Here is a 15676-nt window from a genome sequence, read left to right as displayed (position 1 = left end):
AGTGACGTGTGTCGGATTGTCTGTGACGTCACCACCAATTTTACAGTCGGAGTTGAAGTGAAAAAGTAACAAATAGACAGTGTCTGGTTGGGGGTAGGGAAGAGGCGAGAAAAGACGACCCAACAACACCGCGTAGAGTTAGCAAGCCTACAATCCTGGTTGTTAGATATCGTTAGTTTTTCCTACCTAGCTAGTCTTTTCCGAAGTCCAACAAAGTTATCGTGGGCTAGCTACTTACGAGTAGAAACGTAACGTTTAACAGAAGGTAAGGCAACGTCAGTTCAAACATGCTAGCTGGCTATCCAGTAGATGTCGCACAAACTTTTAACGATGCTTTGGATCTTTATTTAGCTACAGCATCTAATGTTCTGGTACAGCTAAGTTATTTAATTAACGTTAGTGTGACTATATATACACGATATACTATCCTGCCAGTGCTACTACGTTAGCTAGCTAGTTAATGTCGTTAGCTACTGTAACTGTATCATACAGTGTATGACCTCGGTCCTTGAAAACTAGGTTAGTGTCCACTTATCCAAGGACGGCTAGCCAGCACAAAACTTTAACACTTGATGCTAGCTAACGTTAGCTAGCTATCTTTTTTTTTTTTTTTAAATGTTACATTCCCTGTTTTAAAGTTGGATTTTTAACTATAATAGGTCAGTAGAGACGATAGGCAGTTAACTACATCAGAATCATGTTGATGTCAGCAACTTCTTAGACATACAGTAGATAACGTTTGCTTAACGTCACACGGATAAATGGCAGCTAACGTTACATTTACGTTATGGCTGGTGACAATTTGTTATTATACTTCTTTTCTGTCACTATTGTATGGGGGGGGTGGGGTGTATACTTTCACATACCCTGTCCAACCAGCTGTGTTTTTAAAAGGCTGTAAATGATTGACGTTTAATTTGTGCAAGACGATAATATATATGGGCGTGGTTGGCTAAACAAACAGCCAATGACAATGGATTATGTCTAGTCAGTTGAGTGTGTTCTGTTGTGGGATCATTCTACGTATGATGTCGGATCTAATCTGCTGGTGTAGAGACGAAGAAAGAGAGGAGTAGGAGAGGGGGAAATTGGTACGTTTCTTGAGGTTGGTCCAATACAAAGTTACATGATTGTGATAGACACCCATTTCAGGTTTATTCTCAACCAACGTTATTTGTCTCTGCCTAAGTTGCCTGTTACAAGTTTGCACTTATCCGAACAATACTAGGCACCGTTGAGACAAGCAGTAAAACCATAATACAGGCTAGGCTGGGGATTTATAACATTTTTCACGCAGTTCCGTGTGATTTTAATCGCAATTTACTACACTCACTGCAAGCTACTGTAAGAGCTCCTGACTAGGTTCATTGTTGCAAGTTTTCATTGTCTGATTTATATGTTTGGATAATGTTGATGGCAGCATTTATTTTCCCAGTTTGATATTGTAACTAATGTGCTTGGGACTAGGACAATCAAATAGCTTTTTTGACGTTATAGTACAATGCCCTTTGCTTTGTTGCATCTCAGAGCTTATATTGGACTATTTTGAGTCCCAATGGAGGAACCATACTTCCTCTGTTGCTGCTAGGTCCGTCTACTACTAGAGACCCAGTGTTGCTGTATCTGTAGCAAGACAGCTGTTCAGTTAAAATGATGGCACACTAGCTAAATAAACAAAGCCAATGGCAAATCGTAATGTAGGCTAACACCTGTGATGTCATGTGGATGTAGGCTAGCCTATCGCAATGGGTTTCTGTGACTTGGATAGTGTTGGCCTATTCAAACACTAGTAGGCTATTACCCCAGCCTATAAGAACAGTTATTGAGTTATATTTGTTCCCCCAAACCACATTATGCCATTTGAGATAAATGGAATCAGTTGGCAATAACAAGTCCCTGGCCGATACCCTCAGATTACATTCTTGCTAGTAGAGGAGAGAGTTCTTTCCACAGCCAAGGTGACGGTATCGGCCTATCTCTGTGAGAGTCAGCATGTAGCCTATAGTCATGTGTGACAGTCTTTGTTGAACTGGTTCACTGTGGTTGCACAACTAGGCCAGTGACATAACACTGTCCTTAGCCTATGCTGTGATGTGTGCAACAAGGCTTCAGCTGGAGTTCATACATTTGTTTTCCAGATTTCAGCTAAACTGAATGTGTAGGTCTACACATGTTTTGGCATTTATATAGGCCTTATGTCTCTTACCTGTTAGCTAAGACATGATTAGGGAAGATGTTCAGGCTAGTTTACATATTGGATTCCTCACCATGTTCGTTAAAGACACGTTACTGTACTGCGTAACAATGGCATGCCAGACCTAGTTTCAGCTCCAGGTAGGCCTAATGCTTGTTGTGTTCTCTGAATTATTCACCTCTCACCAGGGTCGAGTCCTAAATGGCACCCTATTCTCTATATAGTGCACTACTTTTGACCAGGACCCGTAGGGCTATGTAGGGAATACTATGGTGCCATTGTTTTGGACTGGAGCATCTCTCATTGGCCTGCTGTAAAGACAGTCCACATCGTTTCTATGTTCAACCTGAGAAAGTAGCCTGCTGTGTGTGAAGTCCACTTCTTATCGCTTCCACGTAGCATACTCAAGCTTGATCTGATTTCGGTCTATGCATTGATGCATTGATGACGTTTGCGTGTGTGTGAGTTTCTCTCTCACGTGTGTGTGTTTGTTTGGGATTGTTACTATTGTAGAGTTTAAATGGCAGATTACATAACATAATCTAGACTAGAGGAGGCCATCGTGAAATCTCACTGTAATTAATCTGGTGATTGGCATCAAGGGGGCAGGGGTAGAGAAATGGGGCAATGATTGGTGTAAAGAAGGGGAGTGAGGAGGGACTTCAATTACAGTAATATTGAGAAGGACAGAATGGAATGGTGCTGATCTGCGGAACCTGAGATCTGAGCCTGTATTTATCAAGTCTCAAAGTAGGAGTGTTGATCTAGGATCAGTTGAGCCTTTCAGATCATAATGAATCAAATTATTATGGACAGGCAGGATCTGATCCTAGATCAGACACTTCATAATAGTGGTCGACCGATTAATCGGAATGGCCGATTTAATTAGGGCCGAGTTCAAGTTGTCATAACAATCGGTATTTTTGGCCACCGATTTTATTTTTTATTATTTTTAATTTTTTATGGAAAAAAAAAATGTATTTTGTATTTTTTTAACACCTTTTATTTAACTAGGCAAGTCAGATTACGAACACATTCTTATTTTCAATGAAGGCCTAGGAACGGGGGTTAACTGCCTTGTTCAGGGGGGATTCGGGGATTCGTTTTTGCAACCTTCCGTTTACTAGTCCAATGCTCTAACCACCTGCCTTACATTGCACTCCACAAGGAGCCTGCATGGCAGGCTGACTACCTGTTACGTGAGGGCAGCAAGAAGCCAAGGTAAGTTGCTAGCTAGCATTAAACTTATCTTGTAAAAAACGATCAATCTTAACATAATCACTAGTTAACTACACATGGTTGATGATATTAGTTTATCTAACGTGTCCTGCATTGCATATAATCGATGCGGTTGCTGTTAATTTATCATTGAATCATAGCCTATTTCGCCAAACGGGTGTTGATTTAACAAGCGCATTTGCGAAAAAAGCACTGTCGTTGCACCAATGTACCTAACCATAAACATCAATGCCTTTCTTTAAAATCAATACACAGAAGTATATATTTTTAAACCTGCATATTTAGTTAATATTGCCTGCTAAAATTAAATTGTGTCACATCTCTAGCGTTCATTGCACGCAGAGTCGGTGTATATGCAACAGTTTGGGCCGCCTGGCTCGTTGCGAACTAATTTGCCAGAATTTTACGTAATTATGACATAACATTGAAGGTTGTGCAATGTAACAGGAATATTTAGACTTGGGGATGCCACCCGTTAGATAAAATTCGGAAGAGTTCCGTATTTCACTGAAAGATAAAAACGTTTTGTTTGAGAGATGATAGTTTCCGGATTCGACCATATTAATGACCAAAGGCTCGTATTTCTGTGTGTTTATTATATTATAATTAAGTCTATGATTTGATAGAGCAGTCTGACTGAGCGGTGGTAGGCACCAGCAGGCTCGTAAGCATTCATTCAGACAGCACTTTTGTGCGTTTTGCCAGCAGCTCTTCGCTGTGTTTCAAGCTGTTTATGACTTCAAGCCGGGTGTGTATAATTTGTGGAACGTTCCAACAGGAATCTATTCCAAAAACTTCGTAAATAACAAGGTTGCCAAAAAACAACTCATACAAAGTTGTATAGCGGCAGAATAAGATACCGGGTGGGGAGGGGTCTATTTCATTGTGTTTTTCACTCCTCACGTTTATTCCGAAAACTGTCTGTCCTCACTCTGGTTGCCTATTGACAAACATTAAGAATAAGCTCTGTGGTGAGTTGATGCCTATTCGGCAGCTAGTTAGCTAGGTTTGTATGTGTTGCTACTTTGTATGCGTTGTTGGTTGGCAACCTCTTACTTTACGTTTTTTGGAACAGGTTCCTGTTGGAACGTTCCACAAATTATACCCACCCCTTCAAGCCTATCAACTCCCAAGATTAGGCTGTTGTAACCGATGTGAAATGGCTAGCTAGATAGCCGGGTGCGCGCTAATAGCGTTTCAAACTCACTCGCTCTGAGACTTGGAGTAGTTGTTCCCCTTCCTCTACATGGGTAACGCTGCTTCGAGGGTGGCTGTTGTCGATGTGTTTCTGGTTCAAGCCCAGGTAGGAGCGAGGAGAGGAACAAAGTTATACTGGCAATACTAAAGTGCTTATAAGAACATCCAATAGTCAAAGGTATATGAAATACAAATGGTATAGAGAAATAGTCCTATAATTCCTATAATAACTACAACCTAAAATTTCTTACCTGGGAATATTGAAGACTCATGTTAAAAGGAACCACCAGCTTTCATATGTTCTGAGCAAGGAACTTAAACCTTAGCGTTTTTACATGGCACATATTGCACTTTTACTTTCTTCTCCAACACTTTGTTTTGCATTATTTAAACCAAATTGAACATGTTTCATTATTTATTTGAGGCTAAATATATTTTATTGATGTATTATATTAAGTTAAAATAAGTGTTCATTCAGTATTGTTTTTTTTTTTTTTAAACGGCCGATTTAATCGGTATCGGCTTTTTCGGTCTTCCAATAATCGGTATCGGCGTTGAAAACCATAATCGGTCGACCTCTACTTCATAAATACCGGCTCTGGATAAGTTGTATTAGTCGTATGTACAGGATACACATGGTATACACCGTCCAACGAAATGCTTACTTAGGACCTCTACATGTCTCTTCCATCAGTAGGCTATTTCAAATCAAAGGAGAAAAATCACACCGGCACGGCACAAATTCTGAACGTGGCACAGGACCTGAGCAAAAGGAGAGCCTATAGGTGGTCTATGGGTTCAGGCTGTAGCAATAGAAAGAGCGTGAATCTCAGCTCACTGTTAGCATGATCTTCATTGAGTTAACCTGCTGTTGTATCGCTCGCTTTCTTTTCACCGTGGTCATCTTGGTATTTCAGCCCCTCTGTGAGTGGTTGCTATCCACCCTGATTAAAGACAGTCCCTGAGATTACCACTGGATTATTCTCTCTCTCAAATCACTCTGTTTATGTAAAAGATAGAATTATGATGGTGAAGTCCATGTCACGATGAAGTCAAATGATGTCCTCTCCGTACTACCTTAAGAGCCCGGTACGATGCTGACAACACTTTGGCGTCACACGTCCACACTCTCTTAAACTTGTTATGCTTTCTGTATATTTTCCTATGCATTCTCAGGGTAGTGAAGCAGCCCTCCCTATCCTGTCTCCCATGGAGGAAATGGCAGTGTACTAAACCATACACCAGATGTCCAACCCAGCAGATGCACCATTACATCACTACTACCCAGATCAGTGTTACCATATCCAGGCTTAGTTTAGACTACGTCCCAAATGGCACCCTATTCCCTATATTTAGGCTCCTGAGTGGTGCAGCAGTCTAAGGCACTGCATCTCGGTGCTAGAGGCGTCACTACAGACACTCTGATTCGATTCCAGGCTGTATCACAACCGGCCGTGATTGGGAGTCCCATAGGGCGGCGCACAATTGGTCCAGCGTTGTCCGGGTTTGGTCGGTGTAGGCCGTCATTGTAAATAAGAATTTGTTTTTAACTGACTTCCCTAGTTAAGTACATAAAATATAGTGCACTACTTTTGAGCAGGGCCTAACATAATGTAATTTGGGATGCATCCTTATGTAGCTAATGCGACATTAGCAGAGTTTTCATTTCTGTGGCTTCTTAGATGTTTTAACATAGTAGCCTAAGTGTTACAAAGAGTGTAGGCTATCAACATGACTATGGAGCAGTAGCCTGTATCGAATTAGGCCTAATGCTGTTTCCCCGCACCGAAAATGAGGCCACATAGAATGTATTAGACCCAATTATATAGCCTAGTGCAGGGATCATCAACTAGATTCAGCCGCAGGCAGATGGTCAGGGGGCCAGAACCTAATTACTGTAAACTGCAAGAAGCCCAAACAGATAATTTGACTAATAGTCATTTCAAACCTTACTTACATTTGCGTATGATCACATATCTCTTTATTATGTGTGGAAATACTTTGGAAAATATCTCTAATTTAGAGCTGATTTGCTGGTGTTTTTAGTTTTTTGTCCCTTTTTCTTGCTCAGAAAACTTGGGGGGGCAAATAAATTGAACTGCGGGCTGCCAGTTGGGGAACCCTGGCCTAGCTAACCCTGTTAGCCTACGCCGAGGCTGTATTTGACCTGTAGTTAGTCTCTCTGCTCTCTAGTCTCTCTGTCCCGAGGCTGTATTTGACCTGTAGTTAGTCTCTATGCTCTATTCTCTCTGTCTCTAGGCTGTATTTGACCTGTAGTTAGTCTCTAGTCTCTCTGTCTCTAGGCTGTATTTGACCTGTAGTTAGTCTCTAGTCTCTCTGTCTCTAGGCTGTATTTGACCTGTAGTTAGTCTCTATTCTCTCTGTTTCTAGGCTGTATTTGACCTGTAGTTAGTCTCTCTGTCTCTAGGTCACCCATATCCAGTTGTACTGGTGACATAAGCAGCCTCATTCCCTACCCCTCTACTTCTCTTCTCTCAAGTCTGTGTCAGCCTGTCACTTGTTATACAGGAGAGTAACTGTGAGGCTTAGGTTTCTCATCTGATTTTTAATACAGCACATTTTAACTCTGCACTTAGGCTATATGTAGTTTTGGCTGCCTTACAAGGGCAGGCTGGCCCAGAGAGAAACAGAAGTGAGCGTTACACCATACACACTCAGCAGTCGGTCAGAGATTGGGCGTGACCAAAGACACAGATTAGTAGTAGCTACTTTTATCTTCCACTTTCAGCAATTAACCTACATAGGAGAGCTATGTGTTAATATCAGATAGCCTAAGTACCAGTGATGATACATTTTCAGTGCTTGGGTCATTGTGTTGCCATAAAATGATCCAGGGCATCGTGATGCAACAAACAACTTCTAGAACTTGAGTCCAAGTCTAGGGAATTGTGACCAACTTGTTTTGGTTTACACCACTTTCAATGCTACAGCCGGCTGGCTAGAGATTGTCTTCTAATCTTCCTTCCTTCCGGTCCTGTGTGTCTCAGTTGGTAAGAGTATGGCACTAGCAACACCACAGTTGTGTTCAATTACCACAAGGATCACACACTTTTATCCAAGGTGACTTTTAGAATAAGTGGGTGCTAAGTGGTATAGCCTTTTGCAGCAGCACACTGGGCATCTCCGCTCTCTTTTCAAGAAACTAGCCTTTGGCTTTCACCAATACCTAAGCATTTTTTAGACCTAGGCAGCAGCCAATCCTGAAATGGCGTGATAGCCATATTGACCTTTGAACTCTCCCCTCTTGACCTCCACAGGAGGGACATGGCCCAGGAGACCAACCAGAACCAAGGGCCGCTGCTCTGCACCACGGGCTGCGGTTTCTACAGCAACCCGCGAAACAATGGCATGTGTTCGATGTGCTACAAGGACTTCCTCCAGAGACAAAACAACAATGGACGAGTCAGTCCACCAGGTGAGTAGGAAAGAAATTCCACAGAGCTTTCCAGTATCTTATTGATCATTTAGTTAATCAATCAAAAAAGACCTGTTAGACCAAAATATTGACACTGACCTTTTTGACTGAGTGAGCATGATTTCTGGTGTTTGGGACTTATTATTTCACAATGAAGTCAGTTTACAAAAAACGACTGAAGTTTGTTTGAAAGACTAATGATAGCGACAGTAACTCCAGACCGTGACTGTAACTTTAGACAGTGTCTCATTTGAGTGAGTGACTTTTGCCACAGATGATCCATTATATTGAGCAGATACCCAATTAAAAGAAATGTGTTAAAAATGGAAGGCAGTCAGGAGGAGGTAAGATCAAGTTGGCCCATTCTAGCCAATGAGAGGGCAGATGCCTGTATGAACAACAGGCACAACTCCAATAGAAGGTGTTGTTTCTCTGAGTTTCCGGGATGTCATGTATCCTACTTATATCAGTACACTCGTAACAACCTAAGCATTATAAAATGTAAATTCCATCAAATAAGCCATTACATTTTATGTTAATCAAATTCTACAAGGGGCGAAAGAAATGCACACCTATTTAGGTGAGGTGCTGGCTAGCGGAGTAGAACACCCGTTTAGGCGAGGTGCTGGCTACCGGAGTAGAACACCCGTTTAGGCGAGGTGCTGGCTAGCGGAGTAGAACACCCGTTTAGGCGAGGTGCTGGCTAGCGGAGTAGAACACCCGTTTAGGCGAGGTGCTGGCTAGCGGAGTAGAACACCCGTTTAGGCGAGGTGCTGGCTAGCGGAGTAGAACACCCGTTTAGGCGAGGTGCTGGCTAGCGGAGTAGAACACCCGTTTAGGCGAGGTGCTGGCTAGCGGAGTAGAACACCCGTTTAGGCGAGGTGCTGGCTAGCGGAGTAGAACACTTGAAACATTTAAAGGAGAGCCCACACTCTAGGAGCTCAGATCCAATAATTTAATAACCTAATATCCAACGTTTCGACCGACAAGCTGTCTTAATCAGGGTAAGATTCTATCAAATTCTACACTCATTGACCTACATCCAAAAACTCCTTGCTTGGTGAGTGATAAATAAAACTGCCACCTGCTGGAGAAGACAGATTTTTGGGCCCAGTTGTCCCTCTCGCTTTGCCTCTTCCTCTCCGTTTTGGGACTGCTCTGATGTAAGCGTGTGTTGTCGTTGCAGTGTCGTCCTCGGCGGCGGTTAGCAACCTGGGGGAGTCCCTCCTAGCCCAGTGCTCAGAGAGCAGTACTGTAGACGTGCCGTCAGCCACGACCCACACAGCCATCAGGATGAACAGGTACAGTAGGTATAGAGCTACTCTTCTCTGAAACACGCTACAAGCATGATCACACCTCCACCACACCACCACCATGTCTATGGTGTAGCTGCCAAGCCAGCCATGCAACATACAGTATAGGATACACAGGCCATGTGGAAATGATTGTAATAAAGTAGCCTATGTGAAACGTAGGTACACTAGATGTATACAGCCCTTTCTATAAAGATGTAGTTATTACTGTACGTACGCAATGCCCCAAAAAAACACATGGCAATCCTGCATACTTGCACACCAGTTTATAATTGTGGGGCTGCACACGTCTGTGTATTTCTGCTACGCAATTAAGTAGAATCATTTTGCGTCGCTATTTGTAGTTCTTGCATTGCTTACTACGTACGGTCAAGGCTAGTATTACGGTGGATTATTATTATTTTAAACCTGGATCATTTATTTCCTGTTACAAAATTCAAAGATGTTGTGTCATTTTAAATTAGTGTGTCAATCATGAAGTGGTTTCTCTGTGGAAGGGAAGGTTATTTTTGCACCATGGTCTTCCTCTATCCCATTGAAGTACAGTACAAGGAAGTCAATCATCACGAGTTCTGTCTGAATAGTGTGATGTCATCTCCCTGGACGCTTCTGCCTCTTCTAAGATTCCACTTGCCATGTCCGTTTCCCTCCCAGTGTGTGTGTTAACCACAGAAGGTGTCTTATCTAATGAGCTCTGTCTTTGTCTATCTGTACCATACCTAGCCTGCTGAAATCTACAGGGACACTGTTTTCTCAAACACACAGAAAATGATTTGAAATAAAAAAAAATCACTGTCTAGAATTGAGTACTGCTCATTTCTCTACAGTCGTTACGGTTTTATCCATTTAATACACTTTTTATTGCTTCAACATTGAAAGCTTGTAGCTCTATCTATAACCACAGAGACCCTATTATGAAGCCACAGTGGACAGCTGCCACTAAGTCTTTCTGGATAAGAGCGTCTGCTAAATGACTCGTGAATGCCAGTCGTTCTGACTGAGGTGGGCATTAGTGGTGAAATGCTTTGTAATATGATTGCCATAGTTGATGACAATGAGCTGCATGTCATTGGATTTTACAGTCAGTTTTCTTCCTTCAGTGCATTTTCAGAAAAATCCTGAGTAGGATTAAATTGAAGTCTTCAAGTGCATCATTTTCATAATACTGTATATAACTAGTCTAGTCTTCTAATCTAGACTACCAACTGATGGATCATGCTTTAGGCTAATTGAACACTTCCATTTTTTTTCTTCTTCCAGGGTTGTATCTAGCCAGTCATTCTTAACGGCAGCACCAGCTACTCATTCAGAAGAGGAGAGTACAGCCACGTCTGAAGACCTGAAAACAGAAGAGATACAGGGTGTGTATTACCAGCGCGTTTCACACAAACCTTTTCTTATAGGGATGAGTCGATCCTCATTTGAGATCTGCACGTGTAACTCACATTTCTGTGCTAGATGTCATTGACATGAATGCACAATTTACACATTGTTTTCTCATTGACATCAATGCATGGTTTACATAAAAGACTTGAGTTATGCAGGCGAATCTCAAGTTAGGATTCAGACAATAGTGCTGTTGCTTTGGTACCCTCTCATGTTCCTGTGAATAGCCTGAGGTCTCACACACACACACCAAATGCAGGCTCACTACCATGGGAACCCTTCACCTCATACCCTCTTGCAGTCAATCTCAGTCCGTGGGGTGGTTTTACACACAGACACACATTGTTGTCCCATCTCTATTAGCTTAGAGATCGGTAGTAGAGAAAGCCCAAAGATCAGCCTAGGGATTTCAGGAAGGATTTCAGACACAATCCTCTCCTGCTGGATTACAGTTACACTGGTTCTCTAGTGTTTCTGTCTACCCTCTTCTAGAACAGTTACACTGGTTCTCTAGTGTTTCTGTCTACCCTCTTCTAGAACAGTTACACTGGTTCTCTAGTGTTTCTGTCTACCCTCTTCTAGAACAGTTACACTGGTTCTCTAGTGTTTCTGTCTACCCTCTTCTAGAACAGTTACACTGGTTCTCTAGTGTTTCTGTCTACCCTCTTCTAGAACAGTTACACTGGTTCTCTAGTGTTTCTGTCTACCCTCTTCTAGAACAGTTACACTGGTTCTCTAGTGTTTCTGTCTACCCTCTTCTAGAACAGTTACACTGGTTCTCTAGTGTTTCTGTCTACCCTCTTCTAGAACAGTTACACTGGTTCTCTAGTGTTTCTGTCTACCCTCTTCTAGAACAGTTACACTGGTTCTCTAGTGTTTCTGTCTACCCTCTTCTAGAACAGTTACACTGGTTCTCTTTTCAAGTATTCGTTTCGGTATTTCACTATGGGATACGCCCCCAGCATTTGTGTGATATATAGCACAGGGCAGTCGGTCGTCAGGATAAGCTTGTCTGGCAATACGGGACTCAGTATATCCCATAGTGAAATACCGAAACTAATAGTTGAAAGAGAACTATAGGTTACGACTGTAACCCCGGTTCTCTGATAGTATGAGTCAGGTATTTCACCAGAACACCCTCCTTGCATGAGCAGGGAAGAGGTGTGGCTTAATCGTTAATGGCTCAGATATGTTGCGTTGGGCTCTTTATAGGGTAGGAGGGACACCCTTTCCTGACTCGCACGTCTCGACGTCCAGCCAATCATGGCTGGCGTAGTGTAATACGGCTTCTGACGAATACGCTGGGGGCGTATCCCATAGTGAAATACCTCACTCATACTATCAGAGAACCGGGGTTACAGTCATAAGCTATAGTTCTCTAGTGTTTCTGTCTTCTAGAACAGTTACAGTACAGACACCCAATTCAACATTTGTTAAAGAGGAACTGTGTTAGAAGGGTAGAAAATACCCCAAAGTGTTTTAAGCTTTGTCTTGAATTACAAACCAGTTGCTAAAGTTTGAGTGTGTATGTCCCTACGTGTGTGTGTCTCTGTGTGTCTCTGTGTCCCTACGTGTGTGTGTGTCTCTGTGTGCCTACGTGTGGGTGTATGTCTCTCTGTGTGTGTGCCTACGTGTGTCTGTGTGTGTGTGTGTCTCTGTGCCTTCGTGTGTGTGTGTGCCTACGTGGGTGTATGTCTGTGTGCCTACGTGTGTCTCTGTGCGTGTATGTCTGTGTGTGCCTACATGTGTGTGTATGTCTCTGTGTGTGTGTGTGCAGAGCGAGCACCATGTAGAGCAGCTGTAGAAAGTGAACAGCAGGAGCCCAGCACAGCAGGTAGCTCAGGGACTCGCCCTAATAGACAGGACAGTCAGCCAATGAGAAGCCAGGACAGAAAGTCAGTCAGAAGGCCTGCCCCAGAGGACAGCTCTCGCAAGAGGAAGCTAGAGGAGTCAGATGGAGAGAAGGGTGAGTGAGGACAATCGCGACAAATGGCACCCTTATTCCCTATTTCTGACCATTGCCTATGGGGCCTAAAGTAGTGCACTACTGTGTGTATAGGGTGCCTTTTGGGACGCACACAGACAGAACAGACGCTGTCAATGGTTGTTATAATGACTTATAAGCTTTTAGAGGGGATTGAGTGAGTTCTAGAGAGCGGTGAGAGTGAGAACAGCTGCTAGCTGCTTCCCCTGTACCAAGGGTGACCAAAACCTGGGTCGTATTCATAAGTGCACACCGTAGCAAAACGTTTTGCGATGGAAAACGAAAACAAGTGTTTCTTACTGGACAAGTTCAGGTACTCCCCGTTTCGGTACATTTCCTTCCGTTTGGTTTCTACTTAATCCCAATGGCTACCTTTCCTTATCTCCTTTCCTCCACGACCACTTATCTTCCATGTCACGATGGGTGAAAGGGTATTGTAGAAACCCCATCCAGTACTATTCACAGGTAATGAAGAAAGGACACTCTTTGAGAGGACCGGGACACAGTCCCAATCTTCAGGCCCCTTCTAAAAATCATCCCTTCATATCCATATGGTCAAGACTGTACAATATGGGTTTTGTATCAACTTAAAAAGGACACGTGTGTGTGTGTATATAAAAAATGTTTACTTTGTTAATAGGAGGAAAAAATATCAAGAAACGAACAATAAAGGAACTGGTTAGTACTTTAACACTTCATTCTTACAGTTGAATGTTTACTGTGTGAATACGTTTACCCAAAGGCAAGTACTGGCACCATGCAATAACCCAGTCACTTCTGTTGTGTTGTGACTTCTCTTCACCATGACAGGGAAAGGGCGCTGGCTTTGTGCCAGATAAACTAAGCTTTTCTACCCATTATGTTCAAAAGTGAAGAAAAACAAATGCGTTGTAAAAATGTCTGCATTTTTCGGCTGTTTTTTTATTTCCTACTGAAAATATGTTAAGTGGCAACAAGCATAGTAGGCTTTCGCTTCGATCACATGACAGCGTCCTTGCGCAAAATAGTGCGCAACATCTGGATATGTATGCGCCGAAAGTTCAACATTCACCTTCTGCTACCATTTCTGTCATGTCGTCTACACAGACAGTTTGACACATCGATAAATCCAACGTATGCACCACACCGAACGCACTGCAACTGCCTCTGCAATGCAATGCTGCAGGGCAAACGCAGCGTTTTCATTGGAAATGAATGTTATCCTGGTGTACCAAAATGCAATGACGCTGTCGGTGTGATGGAAGCGTTAGTCTGTAGCACAGTGAAATGTAGTGCCATCACCTGAAAAGCATGGGTATTGGCTATTCCTTTAAAGCTGCAGTAGTATTGCTGAGCTGAGAAGGCGAGACTGTAAAGTTGTTGTTCTGTGTGATCCATCCAGTGTCTGTATCGGTATCCGAGGACACGGACCAGGCCTCGGTAGACGGACTGGACAAACCCTCGGACTCAGACGAACCCAAAGCCGCCAGGAAGAATCGCTGCTTCTCCTGCCGCAAGAAAGTCGGCCTCACGGGTAAGGTTCTGACACATTCTCCTGTTGGCTTAGTGAAGTGACTTAATAGTTCCCATTTTCTCGCTCTGTCTCTCTCTGTGTCTGTCTCTAAGTACTTGATATCCTGGAGATACATTTGGCGATCAGCCATTTTTTTTCACCTTCAAACTCTTCCGTCTGTGTACCCAGGCTTCGACTGCAGATGCGGCAACGTGTTCTGCAGCATGCACCGGTACTCAGACGTTCACAACTGCACCTTCAACTACAAGGCCGACGCAGCGGAGAAGATCAGGAAAGCGAACCCTGTCTGCGTCGGGGAGAAGATACAGAAGATCTGAAAACGGGTTTGCCGCGAATCGATGTCCACCCGGAAGTCTGCGGTTTAGATTAACCATTGACCACCTTTTCGTTTCTCCGTTTCCTCTTTTGATTTGAAGTTGTTTATGTGAGCAACGCTCCATTCCCATCGGACCCTTTAAAATCATGCATGCCAGCTGCAAAAAAATAATATTTGTAAATGTATTTTTACTTAACCTGTTTCCTTTTGTAGTTTTAATTATTTTATCCCTTAAATGTTGTGGTTTATGAAAAACCGGAAGATTTAAAGTTACAGTATTTAGATTGATTAATTGGGCTTTAATTACTTTGTTGGGTACTACTGGAAAGGCTGTGCTTTTCTGGTGTTAAAAAAAAAAAAATACAAAAAACAAGCATGTTAAAAAGCCTGAAGGATCTTTCCATTCCTCCTTTTGGACTGTATGTTGCCTGACAAAGGACGGAACAGGTTGTGTTTTACATTATCAGCGAGAGAGCAGAAACCAGGATTGTGCTGTTGCTCCCAGACCTTTTTGTATAATTGAGTCATTTTAAAGACTCTGTGATCTGCTGTGTAAAAGAGTTTATGTTTATCATATGATTATGAATAGCCTGTATGCATGTTTCCGGTTGTGCGTTTGAGGATTATAAAGTTCATTTATGGGTGCACAGGAGTATGACCTGAATCTATTGTTCTGTATTTATGTTAGTTTATTCACTGTCTTAACTTTGATCTGAATAAAGCTCTAACACATTTTTGAAAATTTGAAACATTATGCATTTGGTACAATTTTCTCAGAAACCAAATGAGGTAAGGTCCAAAAAGTGGTTTTCGATGTTAATAAGTACTGTCATAATGCCTTTACACAGGCAGCCCAATTCTGGTATTTTTTTATCACTCATTTGCATTTTGACCAGTCAGATCAGCCCTGAAAAATATGACTGAAAAGATTTTATGTGATTGATCAAAATGCCAATTATTGGGAAAAAGATCAGAATTGTGCTGCCTGTGTAAACGCAGCTTAAGTCTACTACATTGATATCACAAAATATCATCACTAGTAACTTTAAACTTTTTTTAATAGGGTAATATTTATTACACCCCAACCAATAAAGGTTA

The 15676-nt window shown here is 42.4% G+C and overlaps 1 protein-coding gene across 8 annotated transcripts; it reads left to right on the top strand.

Moving 5' to 3' along the window:
- The first annotated feature begins 10 nt into the window (after window positions 1–10).
- On the top strand, window positions 11–15327 carry zfan6 (AN1-type zinc finger protein 6). 8 transcript variants are annotated; one of them, XM_014127532.2, is made up of 7 exons: window positions 11–265; window positions 7909–8066; window positions 9253–9367; window positions 10640–10740; window positions 12543–12731; window positions 14131–14262; window positions 14431–15327. In XM_014127532.2, exons 2-7 carry the CDS (start codon window positions 7916–7918, stop codon window positions 14577–14579), a joined length of 837 nt encoding a protein of 278 aa, XP_013983007.2. In that variant the 5' UTR covers window positions 11–265; window positions 7909–7915; the 3' UTR covers window positions 14580–15327. The 8 variants fall into 8 exon arrangements, with proteins under 8 accessions (XP_013983007.2, XP_013983003.2, NP_001134329.1 ...); XM_014127528.2 differs by having other exon boundaries at window positions 9253–9376; XM_014127529.2 differs by lacking the exon at window positions 11–265 and adding an exon at window positions 839–1091 and having other exon boundaries at window positions 9253–9376.
- Window positions 15328–15676: the final 349 nt, after the last annotated feature.

This window comes from Salmo salar, chromosome ssa11 (assembly GCF_905237065.1).
Source record: "Salmo salar chromosome ssa11, Ssal_v3.1, whole genome shotgun sequence".
Lineage (NCBI taxonomy): Eukaryota > Metazoa > Chordata > Actinopteri > Salmoniformes > Salmonidae > Salmo > Salmo salar.
This window is presented reverse-complemented; position numbering and strand designations above follow the sequence as displayed.

What these genes read in the sequence shown, in the direction of transcription:
- zfan6 (XM_014127528.2), top strand. Translation starts at nt 7,916, where the DNA reads ATGGCCCAGGAGACCAACCAGAACCAAGGGCCGCTGCTCTGCACCACG. An exon ending in GGAGTCAGATGGAGAGAAGG is followed by an intron (nt 12,732 to 14,130) that starts GTGAGTGAGGAC and finishes TGATCCATCCAG; the next exon opens with TGTCTGTATCGGTATCCGAG. An exon ending in CAAGAAAGTCGGCCTCACGG is followed by an intron (nt 14,263 to 14,430) that starts GTAAGGTTCTGA and finishes CTGTGTACCCAG; the next exon opens with GCTTCGACTGCAGATGCGGC.